Source organism: Caretta caretta, chromosome 24 (genome assembly GCF_965140235.1).
Source record: "Caretta caretta isolate rCarCar2 chromosome 24, rCarCar1.hap1, whole genome shotgun sequence".
Lineage (NCBI taxonomy): Eukaryota > Metazoa > Chordata > Testudines > Cheloniidae > Caretta > Caretta caretta.
The window spans coordinates 15230288-15242073 of record NC_134229.1 but is presented as its reverse complement, the minus strand read 5'-3'; the positions used below and the strand labels follow the sequence as shown (position 1 = coordinate 15242073).

At 62.2% G+C, this 11786-nt stretch overlaps 1 protein-coding gene and 1 non-coding gene across 2 annotated transcripts; one reads left to right on the top strand and one right to left on the bottom strand.

Moving 5' to 3' along the window:
- Nucleotides 1-995: 995 nt before the first annotated feature.
- Nucleotides 996-1186, bottom strand: LOC125626237 (U2 spliceosomal RNA). Its single transcript, XR_007353708.2, has one exon. It is a non-coding gene; the product is annotated as a U2 spliceosomal RNA (small nuclear RNA).
- Nucleotides 1187-1746: 560 nt separating this feature from the next.
- Nucleotides 1747-10893, top strand: LOC125626105 (HAUS augmin-like complex subunit 5). The gene is given in 17 exon segments (XM_075122732.1): nt 1747-1884; nt 2913-2975; nt 3241-3273; nt 3590-3614; nt 4099-4231; nt 4741-4900; nt 5244-5323; nt 5574-5667; nt 5669-5803; nt 5854-6054; nt 6334-6493; nt 6914-6994; nt 7187-7332; nt 9369-9483; nt 9726-9852; nt 10043-10175; nt 10583-10893. Coding segments are annotated over 16 exon segments (1806 nt in total). The 5' UTR covers nt 1747-1884; nt 2913; the 3' UTR covers nt 10704-10893.
- Nucleotides 10894-11786: the final 893 nt, after the last annotated feature.

Here is an 11786-nt window from a genome sequence, read left to right as displayed (position 1 = left end):
GAAAACATTTATTTGGGCATCAGCTTTTGTGGGCTATAACTCACTTCATCAGATGCATGGAGTGAAAGGTACAGTAAGCGGGTATAAATATACAGCACATGAAAAGATGGGAGTTGCCTTACCAAGTTGGGGGGCGGGTCAGGGCTCAGGAGGCCACTTCCCAACAGTTGACAAGCAGGTGTGACTATCAACAGAGGGGAAATTACTTGTTGTAGTGACCCAGCCGCTCCCAGTCTCTATTCAGGCCCCGTTTGATGGTGTCAAGTTTGCAAATTAATTCCAGCGCCGCAGTTTCTCCTTGACTCCTCCCCGTTGTTTTTGCGGATACAGACTCGCGGGGCTACCCCTCTGAAACCTTTCACAGAAGAGTAACCCCGAGCACTTCACAGCTGTAAAGCATGTCACACACACTGCATAACGTACTCTCCTGGGAGAGGAGACAAACAGTTTAATCTTTGCTCTGCAGAGCACTGTGAAACGGGCAGCCACCTGAAGCGTCCCGTCCCAAGCCACACCCTAGGAACCAGAAGTTACACAGGAGTGTTTTGAACGTCTGTTACAGAGGATTGGGGCCCTTGCGTGCTGGGTGCAGTACCACACCTACTGCCTTCACTTGAGCTTACAAATCAAAACACATGGACCAGCTGTTGGGTGGGGAGAAGAATACAACCTGTCTATCCGCTCATCAGGCGGTTATTTTTTTTTTATACTATTGAAGGTCACGTGTCTATAAAGAAGTATCTGCCTGATAAACCCCGATTCCCGCCTCCTCCTGCTAAAAGCTCTCACGGCGCAGAGCAGAGTCCCGGCTTTTTAAATAATTCTCCAGTCACACAAAAAGCTCTGCTCGCCCGGCTCCCAGGATTACAACAGACCCTCAACGCAGCCGACCAACCCGCCGCTCCCCACGAGCAAACTAAAGAGTTGAATGCCTGGGGATCGGAAAAGAAAGGGAGCGATTGAATCTGTTTTTGAACCACGATAATCTCCCCGAGGGGAGGTGCACCGTTCCCGGAAAAACTGCAATACCGGGTCGATGCGCGGAGTGGACGGAGCAAGCTCCTATTCCATCTCCCTGTTCCAAAAATCCATTTAATAAATAGTCCTCGGATAGAGGACGTATCAGATATTAAACTGATAAGAACAGATACTACACTTGATCTTAGCCAAAAGGCCGAGAAGCGATACCCCTCCGCTGAGCTGTTCTGCAGCCCACCCGTTCCCACCGCTCTCCACGCCACGGTGACCGCTGCCGCTGAGCGGCCCTAACGCCACAGCCATGCTCCGACCACTTCCACTCGACTCCGACTGCCTTTGCCTTTCCGCTCCATTTTCACCAGTCGGAGCCAACCGCCTCCGGCCTGAAAGTTGAGCTTCAAAACTGCTCCATTCCTCCAGCTTGTTCGCGGTCGCCTTGTCACTCGTTTCTCTGCCCGGAAGATTCTCTCTATTTGCATGAAGCCGGCCCCTTCGCTGCAGCGTGCTGACGGCACCGGCTTGCTCACCCTGGCCTCGCGGCCCCGCTCGCGCCCCCTGCAGCACGCGCGACTCAAGCACTTTTTTTTTTTTTTTTTACCTTCCCCGCGGGAATTCAGTGCGCAGGGCACATGAGCTGCGCCTTCTCTTCGTCCTGCCGGAAGCCTGCAGGTGGCGCTGTTACACACCGGGGAGGGGCCACCCTGGGGCCTGTGCTGGGACCCGCACCTGAAGGGGGGAACAGCAAATTGCGGCTGCCGGCAGGCCCCGCCCCCCAGCAGCGGCAGGCCCCGCCCCCAGCTCCCGGCGGGCCTTGCGGCAGCGGCCGGCGCGCTCGGTGCTCGGGTCCCGGTATGGAGCGGGGCGGGCCCGCGCTGGAGCTGAAGCTCCCGACGGGGCCTTCCGCCGGTGAGAGCCGCGGGCCCCCAGCGCGGGACCCCCCCCGTCTCCCGCCCCCCCGGACCCTCCCCCCCAGCTCGGGGCCCCCCCGGCTCCTTCCCCGCCCCCCTCCCAGCGCGGGACCCCCCAGCTCCCGCCCCCCCCGGACCCTCCCCCCCAGCTCGGGCCCCCCCGGCTCCTTCCCCGACCCCCCCCCCAGCGCGGGACCCCCCCCGTCTCCCGCCCCCCCGGACCCTCCCCCCGGGTCCTTCCCCGCCCCCCCGGACCCTCCCCCCCAGCTCGGGGCCCCCCCGGCTCCTTCCCCGACCCCCCCCAGCGCGGGGACCCCCCCCGGCTCCCGCCCCCCCCCGGACCCTCCCCCCCAGCTCGGGCCCCCCGGCTCCTTCCCCGCCCTCCCCCCCAGCGCGGGACCCCCCAGCTCCCGGACCCTCCCTCCCTCTCCCAGCACTGGCACCCTCCGCCTCCCGCCCCCCGCTCCCCCCCCCCCGCATGCTCCCGGTCTCCTTTTGTTCCGCGGGTTTCCGTTTTCCTCCTTGTCGGCGGGCTCCTGCGGCTCCCCCCCCGGCCACCTTTCCCCTGCTCCTTCTGGGTCCCCGCTGTGGGGGCGGCCTCCCTCTCTCCTCGCCTCCTGCCCCCCTGGTCCTCCTCCCCCCTTGGACCCCCCTTGGCTCCTCTGCTCCTTGGTACCTTCCTGCCCCAGCCCCCAGCCCTCCACCTTTCTTCCCCATGGGTTCCCTGACTGCCCTGCTGCCCCCACATCCCCATTCACTGCCCCTTGATTATATCCCAGCTGTGGGGCCAGAGGCCCCCCCCCACACACACACACACACTCCGCTCTCCCCCATAAAAGGGCCTCCCAGCCCCCTGCCAGGTTACCCCCGAGCCCTGTGAGGGGGAGGGAAGGAAAAGGGGGTATCCAGCCCTGGGGCAGGGACGTGGGGGAGGTATACGGCCCTCAACCAAGGGCAACCCATGCTCCTCGTAGAGGTTTCCGGTCGCGTCCCCGTGGGGCTGATGCTGTTGCTCTGTATCCCCAGGATGTGCTCAGGCCAGTGTGCGGAGATCTGGAGATACGTCACCCGGCATGTGCACCACCAGAGGTGAGAGGAATGGGGTTCGGCGCCTTTCCCCTCAAAGGGCCGCTGGCTCCCACCCGGCCCCGGGGCGGGGGTCTGGCTGGCTCAGGGGGGCAGCAGCGGGGAATCGGACATGGGGCCTTCTGCTTTTCAGGTCTCCTCCCAGAGCCAGGGGTAGAACCCAGGAGTCCTGGCTCCCGTCCTCCTCTGCTCTAACCACTGGACCCCCTCTGTTCCCAGAGCCATTGCTGCTTCTGCAGTAGATTCACCCCTCTCTCTTTCCTCACAGGAATGTGAAGAAGATCCGAGGGAACTTGCTGTGGTATCCTTTCCTCGTTCCCCTTTGCCGTGGGGGCTTGTTACTATGGGCAGCTTTTTCACCAAGGGGCCCATCCAGCCCAGTGTCCTGCCCCGTCCCTGCCTAGACCAAGCCCCTGGGCCCATCCAGCCCGGTGTCCCCTATGCCCTATAGGAGCGGGTTTAATTTCCTTGCCGACCCTTGGCTGGCGTCTGTCTCCTGGCCTTGGACCTCGAAGCCTGCTGGCTCCGAGCTCTCTCTGACGTCTGTGTGTCTGTCCGTCTGTCCAGGCCTCTGTCACTCTCTACGTTCAGCCTCCTTTACTCAGGCCTTGCGTCAGGTACCGGCATCTGGAGGAGGCAGAGGTGAGGGGGCCGGTGGAGACTGCTGGGTGGATAGGGGCGTGTGGGTGAGGGCTGTGGGTGGGATGGGACGGGACGGGTGTTGTGGATGGGATTGGGTGTTGCTGTGGTGGGTGGGGGAGTCGGTAGGGGATGGTAATCTGGATTTGGAGGGGCGGGGAAGGGGATCGGGGTGCTGTGAGATGGGATAGAGTGGGTCAGGGTAGGGGATGGGGTCGTGGGGCAAGGTGAGGATCAGGTGGTGCTGCGGGGTGGAATAGGGTGGGAGCAGTGGGTGGGAAGTGAGTCGGGGTGGGATCGTGGTGCAGAGGGGTCCTATGGCATGGGATAGGGTGGGGGAGAGTGGGTGCCTTGTTGCTGAGCTGTGGATCTGGGAGATGAGGGTGGGGGATTGGGATTGGGGTGCTGCAGGGTGGAACAGGGGCCTTGCCGTGGGATGAGCAGGATGCCTGGGTCTATAGCAGTCGGTGTCTCCCCCTCCACACAGGGAAAGCCCGGTGGGTCAGAACCAGAGCAGGAGCGGCGCCAGCAGCTTGCCCAGGGCGTGGCCCGCCTGCGTGGGGAGCTGCAGCAGCTGGACCTGCAGATGGAGACAGCCCAGCGCGAGGTCATGGCTGACGGTAAGGGGGGAGCCCCAAGGATCTGGGAGGCGGCGTAGTCTGTGCCTCCAGCGCTCTACCCCAGGCCATTGCTCTGGGGGTGGGGGGCACAAAGTCCACCCCAGTCCTCCCATCTGTTCTCCCCCAACACCCAGTGGGATCGTCCCCCTGCAGCCCAAATCCATTTCCCCCCATTTCTTTGTGGGGGGCGGGGCAGGATTGTTCCCTTGCCTTGCCGTCTTTGGGGGTAGCATCTCCCCACGTGGTCTCTTCCCCATCCGCAAGGTTCCCGTGGCCCCTGGGGCTGCTGATTTTCCCCCATGGTCCCTCCCCAGACAATCACCTGTGGGGTTCACACCCATCACCTCAGGACTCCTGGGTTCTGGGAGCGGGGCAGGGGGGTGGGAGAGGCTGGGAGCCAGGACTCCTGGGTTCTATCCCCAGCTCTGGGAGGGGAGTGGGGCCTTGTAGTTAGCGTCTGGGGCTTGGGGTGAGGTTTCCCTGATGGTCTTTCTGCTCCGACCCCGCAGAAGTCTCCCTGGAGGCGGCCCAGGAGCGGATCCGTGACGCCCAGCGCCGCTCCCTGCTGCTCAAGGCCTATGCGGCCCGCCTGGCCAAGGAACGCCAGCAGCTGCAGGGCAGCGTAGCACAGCTGAGGGGGCGGCTGGAGCAGCTGAAGGACATCAGCAGGTGTGTGGGGGGTGGTTCCGTCCTTAGCGTGGGGTCCCCACTGCTCCTGGTCGCGTCCCCCGGAATCCTTTGCTTCTGAAGCACTATCCGGTGGACATCTCTGCTGGGCAGTAGCTCCCAGAATCTTTTGCTCCTTGGTAGGGGGTCCCATGGCAGGTGGCATTAGGGATTGGGGATTGCCTATCCTGGGTAGCATCTCTCAGTATCCTTTGCTCCATGGCAGGGTCCCGCTGGGTATGGGGGGGGGGGGGGGGGGATGTCTTGAACTGTGCTCCCCCTTCCTCTCCTTCCCCTTCCCCCCCCCCCCCCCCACAATTTTCACAGCCTCCTCTGGTCTCTGCAGAAAGGCCAAGGTGGAGCTGACGGTGGGAGGGAAGCTGCCTGACCTCGGATTTGCTGGCTTGGAGCCTGAAGTACTGGTGAGTTGGGGAGAGGATAGTGGGTAGATCCTGGGCGGGGGGGAGAGGAATTTGAGAATCCTGCTCCCCTCTGCTAGTTGGGGGTGGTGATCTGGGGATCCCAGTCCTGGATCTCATGGGGGGGAATCTGGAGATGCCAAGGCAGGCTCTAGTGACAAGGGGTACCCGGTAATCTGAGCCCTGTGAATGCCAGCATGGGGCTCTGGTGATCTCCCTGTGGGATTTGGCGATGGGGTTTGGTTGGGAAGGAGCAGCGCTGCGCCCTCTAGCCCCGTATGGGGCATTGGAGCCAGCCGTGAGGGAAAGTACAGCGTCCCTGGTCCACTCTGGCTCATCCCACCTCTCTGCCTACGCAGGACATGGTGGGTTCCCACCCTCCCAACCATGTCCAGGCAGCCCTGGAGCACCTGGCCCTGGAGAACACCCTGCAGATGCAGGAGCTCACCAGCCGCATTGACATTCCCCGCGACGTAGAGGCCCTCAAGTGGGTACCGCTAAGGGGCTGACAGTGTGGGGGTGTGGTGCTGTACGGAGCTATCGCCCCCCAGTGGTGGTGGCTTGTACTTGGGGGTGGGGGCAGAGTCAGAGCTCGAGAGAGAGGGGTGCTGTGGGGCTTTGGGTGCAGCAGCTCCCCCTACAGGCCCGGGAGCAGCACTGCACGGCCCAGCTGGCCTCCCTCGTGCAGGAGATGCACCGGCTGGTGGCGGACGGCTCGGAGCACGCGATCCTCGCCAGGTAGCTGCTGCAGGCCCTGGGAGACACCCCGCCCCCTGAACTCAGCCCTGCACAGTTCGTGACCACCCACCGCTGGGAGAGCGCTCCCTGCTGGCGGGACTTCCCACCCCAGGGGTACCCCGGCTCTGTCAGGGCCCCCTGGAGCGCACTCCCTGCTGGGGAGACTTCCCTGTCCTGTGGGGTCCCCCTGTGCTCTCGGGGCCCTGTGGTGAGCACCCCCTGCTGGGGAGACTCCCCCCCACCCCCCCATTGAACTGGCCTGTCCCGCCCGGCCCCCAGGGCGGTGCTGGAGCTGGAGCTGCGGGCTGTGCGGCTGGCAGGGCTGCGGGATGGGCTGCGTCGAGGCTGCCAGGAACTGGAGCAGGAGGCAAGTGCCCGCCATGCGGAGCTGCAGGCCTTGCAGAGCAAGAGTCACATTCTGGACTTCCGCCACCTGGTGGTGAGTGCGGGAAGCGCGGGGGGGAATCTGGGGGCCAGAGCAGGGCAACCTCTGGACGTGGGACCTGCCTGGGGGGTGGGGAGGCAGTAGGGCACACAGGAGGATGAGGTGGGGTTGGCTGGGAGGGTGTCCGTGGGTGGGGGGTTCCTGGAGGGGGATCCACAGGGTACCTGGCTGGCCTGTGGGGAAGGAAGTAGAGGGGGTGCATGCTGAGGGGAGTATATGGGTTTGGGGATGATGAGCGGGAGGGGAGGCAGGGAAAGGAAGGAGTGGACAAGTTGGGGGTCGGGGGGGTTCCTTCTATGGGAAAGGGAGCGATTGCGGGGTTGAATCTGGGGTGCCTTACTGGCCCGGGGGGAGCAGGGACACTGTCTTGAAGCAGCCCCAGGACTGACACTTTCTCTACCCCCTTCCCCCCAGCGCGAAAAACAGCAGCAGGTCCGGGCGCTGATCAAAGGCACCTCCTACATCAAATGCCAGCTCCACAAGGACCAGGCCGAGGTGAGACACCCTCCCATGCCATGGGGCGGGATCAAGGGGCACTGACAGAGGATGGGGGAGTCCAGGGCTGGGATACCAGGAGGCTGTGGGTCGGGCCTGAGGGGCACCGGCAGGGCTGGGGGAGTGGGGCCCAGGGCTGGGAGGGCGGGGCAGCAGCATGGTCTCCCCCAAACCCCGCTCTCTCTCTCTCAGGTCCAGGCCTTCGTGCAGAGGAAGCTGCTGGGCCCGGAACAGGACGTGACCCTGGAGTCGCAGCGGCTGCACGGGGGGGTGGAGCGCGAGGTCCGGCAGCTGGGGGCCATCGCCCTCCCCTGCCTGCTGCACCGCAGCCTCCCGGGGTGAGTCTCCCCCCACCCTCCTGCTCTGTCTGATTGCTCTCCCCCACAGCAAGCAGGGTCCTGGGGCCAACTGTCCCCTCTTGGGCTGCCCCAGGGGCTGGGTCCCCATATGGGGGGGCGCACCTTGGCCTTGGGGGTGTACCTGTGCTCCCCCTCCTGCACTACTGGACTTGGGGTATGCAGGATTCCTGGGATTTTCTCCCCCCTCCCCTTCCCTCCCCACCTGTGTCCCATTGAAACGGGGCTGAGACCCACCCTGGGAAAAGCACCCTGAGATCTGCCGGTTGGAGGGAGGGAGGGAGGTGCCTGCAGAGCAGTACTGGTACTCTGCTCCTCTGCCCCAAGCTGGGGGTGCTGGTCCTCTGGGAGGAGCATCAGTACTTAGGCAGGTTTCAGAGGAACAGCCGTGTTACTCTGTATTCGCAAAAAGAAAAGGAGTACTTGTGGCACCTTAGAGACTAACCAATTTATTTGAGCATCAGCTTTTGTGAGCTACAGCTCACTTCATCAGATGTATACCGTGGAAACTGCAGCAGACTTTATATACACACAGAGAATATGAAACAATACCTCCTCCCACCCCACTGTCCTGCTGGTAATAGCTTATCTAAAGTGATCAACAGGTGGGCCATTTCCAGCACAAATCCAGGTTTTCTCACCCTCCACCCCCCCACACAAATTCACTCTCCTGCTGGTGCTAGCCCATCCAAAGTGACAACTCTTTACATAATCAAGTCGGGCTATTTCCTGCATAGATCCAGGTTTTCTCACATCCCCCCCACCCCCATACACACACAAACTCACTCTCCTGCTGGTAATAGCTCATCTAAACTGACCACTCTCCAAGTTTAAATCCAAGTTAAACCAGAACATCTGGGGGGGGGGGGGGGTAGGAAAAAACAAGAGGAAACAGGCTACCTTGCATAATGACTTAGCCACTCCCAGTCTCTATTTAAGCCTAAATTAATAGTATCCAATTTGCAAATGAATTCCAATTCAGCAGTTTCTCGCTGGAGTCTGGATTTGAAGTTTTTTTGTTTTAAGATAGCGACCTTCATGTCTGTGATTGCGTGACCAGAGAGATTGAAGTGTTCTCCGACTGGTTTCTGAATGTTATAATTCTTGACATCTGATTTGTGTCCATTTATTCTTTTACGTAGAGACTGTCCAGTTTGACCAATGTACATGGCAGAGGGGCATTGCTGGCACATGATGGCATATATCACATTGGTGGATGTGCAGGTGAACGAGCCTCTGATAGTGTGGCTGATGTTATTAGGCCCTGTGATGGTGTCCCCTGAATAGATATGTGGGCACAATTGGCAACGGGCTTTGTTGCAAGGATAAGTTCCTGGGTTAGTGGTTCTGTTGTGTGGTATGTGGTTGTTGGTGAGTATTTGCTTCAGGTTGCAGGGCTGTCTGTAGGCAAGGACTGGCCTGTCTCCCAAGACTTGTGAGAGTGTTGGGTCATCCTTTAGGATAGGTTGTAGATCCTTAATAATGCGTTGGGGGGGTTAGGCAGTGGGATTAATGCTGCAGTCGGGGCACGGAGACGAGCAGGAGCGTTGGTGCTGGGGAATACTAATGAAAACCCCATATTCTCTGGGCGGAGAGCTAATACCCTGAGAATAGGGCAGGGGCTTTAATACTCTGGTGGGTGCATGAATACTCCCTCCGGGGGGGGGGGGGGGAGGAGGGTAATGCTCTGAGAGCCTTGGTACCCGAGATCTGTGGTAGGAGGATTAATACTTTCTGGGCTGATAATGCTCTAGGAGCATCGGTAGCCTCTAGCGGTGAGAGGAGCATTGATACTCTCTGGGGTATTAATACTCTGGGAACACTGGTACCTGCTCTCCCGGGGGTACCAATGCTGTACTATGCCAGCAGGCTGCTGTGAGGACGGGGCCCCGCCAGCCCTTCCTGGGGAGCGGGAGGGCTGTGGGCTGGGGTGCCCGGTGGGGATGGGGGATGCCTGAGGGTGAGGGGTTCAGGGGCTGATCCTCAGCTGCCCTGACCCGGTCGTCCCCCGCCTCCAGGTCCCAGCAGGTCCCGGCCCACGAGCTCTCCATCCATCGGCTGGACCGGACGGGGCTCGCCCAGCACCGGGCCTTCCTCACTGTGTGCCAGGCTGCCGGCTTCCCTCTCTACAAGGTGAGACGCACACTTGGTGGAGCAATGGGGCAGGGAGCAGGAATGTCTCCCCACAGGGTGGGAGTGAACCCCTCTTCTGGGAAGAGATGGGATGGGGGGCCCCGGGGAGGGGGTGGGGCAGGAGCACCCCCCAAGTTTATTCTGCATTAAACCTCCTCAGAGCTCCCTGGGGGGTGATCTTGGGGGAGAGGGGGCAGGTCCTGTCTCCCCTCACCCCCTGTGTCTATCTGTCTCTGCCCCAGGCCCCGGAGCACCTCCTGCCCCACATGGCTGAGCTGAAGAAGGAGCTGCTGGCCCTGCGTGCCCAGCTGAGTTACAAGAGCCAGGCGCTAGCCAGCCTGCAGCAGCGCCAGGGGACCGACGTGCAAGGTGAGCTCTCCCCATGGCTCCAGGGGGGCGACCCCCAGCCTGCGGCCCCTTCCCAGAGTCTGCGAGGGGCACCCTCCTGGCACACGAGCCGGCCTGAAGGGTGGCAGGACCATGGCATCCGCCCAGCGCAGCTCAGCACCCCCCTCCAGCCATAACTCCTCCGGGCCTCACCAATGTCTCTTTCCCCCAGTCCTGCTGCAGGCCCTGCGGGACCACGACCGGGAGCAGGCCGGAGCCCTGGGGCCGCGGATCCAGCTGGTGACCGAGCAGTGCGAGCACCGCATGGAGCGCTGGCCTGAGGTGCAGGCCACAATCGACGCCTGGTGAGGAGCCCCCGCCCACCTGGTTTATGGGACGCCTTGTTCTCCAGAGGGGGGAGGCCCTGCCCATCCTGTGCTGGGAGGGGGTCCAGGGTTGGTTCTCCCCTGCCAGGGGTGGGGTGGGGGCTGTGAGGAAGAAGGGGGCTTGCCCAAGTGGAGGGGGGGGCACAGGAGGGACTGATTGGGGGGTTGGGGGCTGGGGTGGGAAGGAAGGGGGTGGTCTGGTGCCTCTGGAGAATGGGCGTACCTAGGGAGCGGCCGGGGGGGGCATATGCCATAAGGGATGATGTTGGGGGGGGCAGATTTTGAGTGTGGACATGGTGGTGTCTGTGCTGGGGGGGGAACTGGGGCGGGGGGCCGGAAGGAGCCATCTCACCTGCTGCCCTCTCTCTCCCCGTCCCTGTGTTCAGGTGGGAGCAGCCGGGGCAGTTCTCCCTGCCGGCGGAGCACCGCCAGGGCCTCACCTTGCAGCAGTGGCTGGAGCGCTGGACCCTGGCCCTCAAGACCCTCCAGCAGCACAGCTGGGCCTGATGGCCCTGTCCTGCCTGGGAGGGGCTCGGGGAGCCTCGCCCCCAAAGGGGTGCAGTTGTAGGTAGCCACACCCATGTTAGGGAAGGAGTGTGGGTGGGACGCGCCTATCTGGGGTGGAGTTATTGGGGGCCTAACCCAGCTGTCCCCTCTTCCGCAAGGTGGGGGGTCAGTGTAAGGGGGGGTGACCCAGATGCTGGTGGTGGGAGGGTTGGTGGGGCTGAGCGGAGATGGGGGAGCAGTGTCAGGTGTGGGGGGGATCCCACGTGGGTTTTGTGGCGTTCTGTAATTCCCATTGTTCTGAATAAACTGACTAATGCGCATTCAGGTCTATGGCAGGGACTGGGACATGGGGCCTTTCCCCTCTGGGGGACGCCAGCTCCGACCTGTCCCAGGGCAGGGACTGGCAGGCTCAGGTGGGTGGGGAATGGTCCCCTGCTAGGGGGCACCAGCTCTATCTGGCTGCTCCAGGCTGGCTTGGCCTATGGTTCTGCCTGGACCATCCCACCCTCCCTTGTGCCCTGCCCTAGGGGCCAGTAAAGACGGCCCTGTCCCAGGCACCTGAGCCCAGGGGTTAATTCCTGTGCTGAGGTAGCAACAGCCCCTCAGATCCCACCCCTGAACTCGCCGCCCTGGCTGCAGCCATCCCCTCCTTGCAGAACCACCTCTGAAGCCTTTGGGGGGGTTTGGGGGCAACTTTGTCCTTATTCCTCTTCCATGGAAAAACTGAGGGATGGAACAGGGAGAGGTGAGTGGCCTAAACCCAGGAGCCCTGGCTCCCACACTCACCCCCTCCCCCTTCCTGTTGGAAATCAAGTGGAGGGATGCTTTGCTGGTGGGGGACACCCCCAGCTAGGAAGTGGGGGTAGACAGCACCTATCATTGGGGGGCGGGAGGCCCCTCTCAGGGCACTGCCCCAAAAAAGCCCCACAGCACCCTGCAAATCAAACAATCCCCCTGGACACAGCCAAGATGCCGCTGGCCAGGGAGCCAACAAGACCCCACTGTCATTACCAAGGCTGCTAATTCCCCACAGCCTGCTGGTTAAAACATCCTCTTGCCGGACTGTGCTTAACGTGGCCGCAG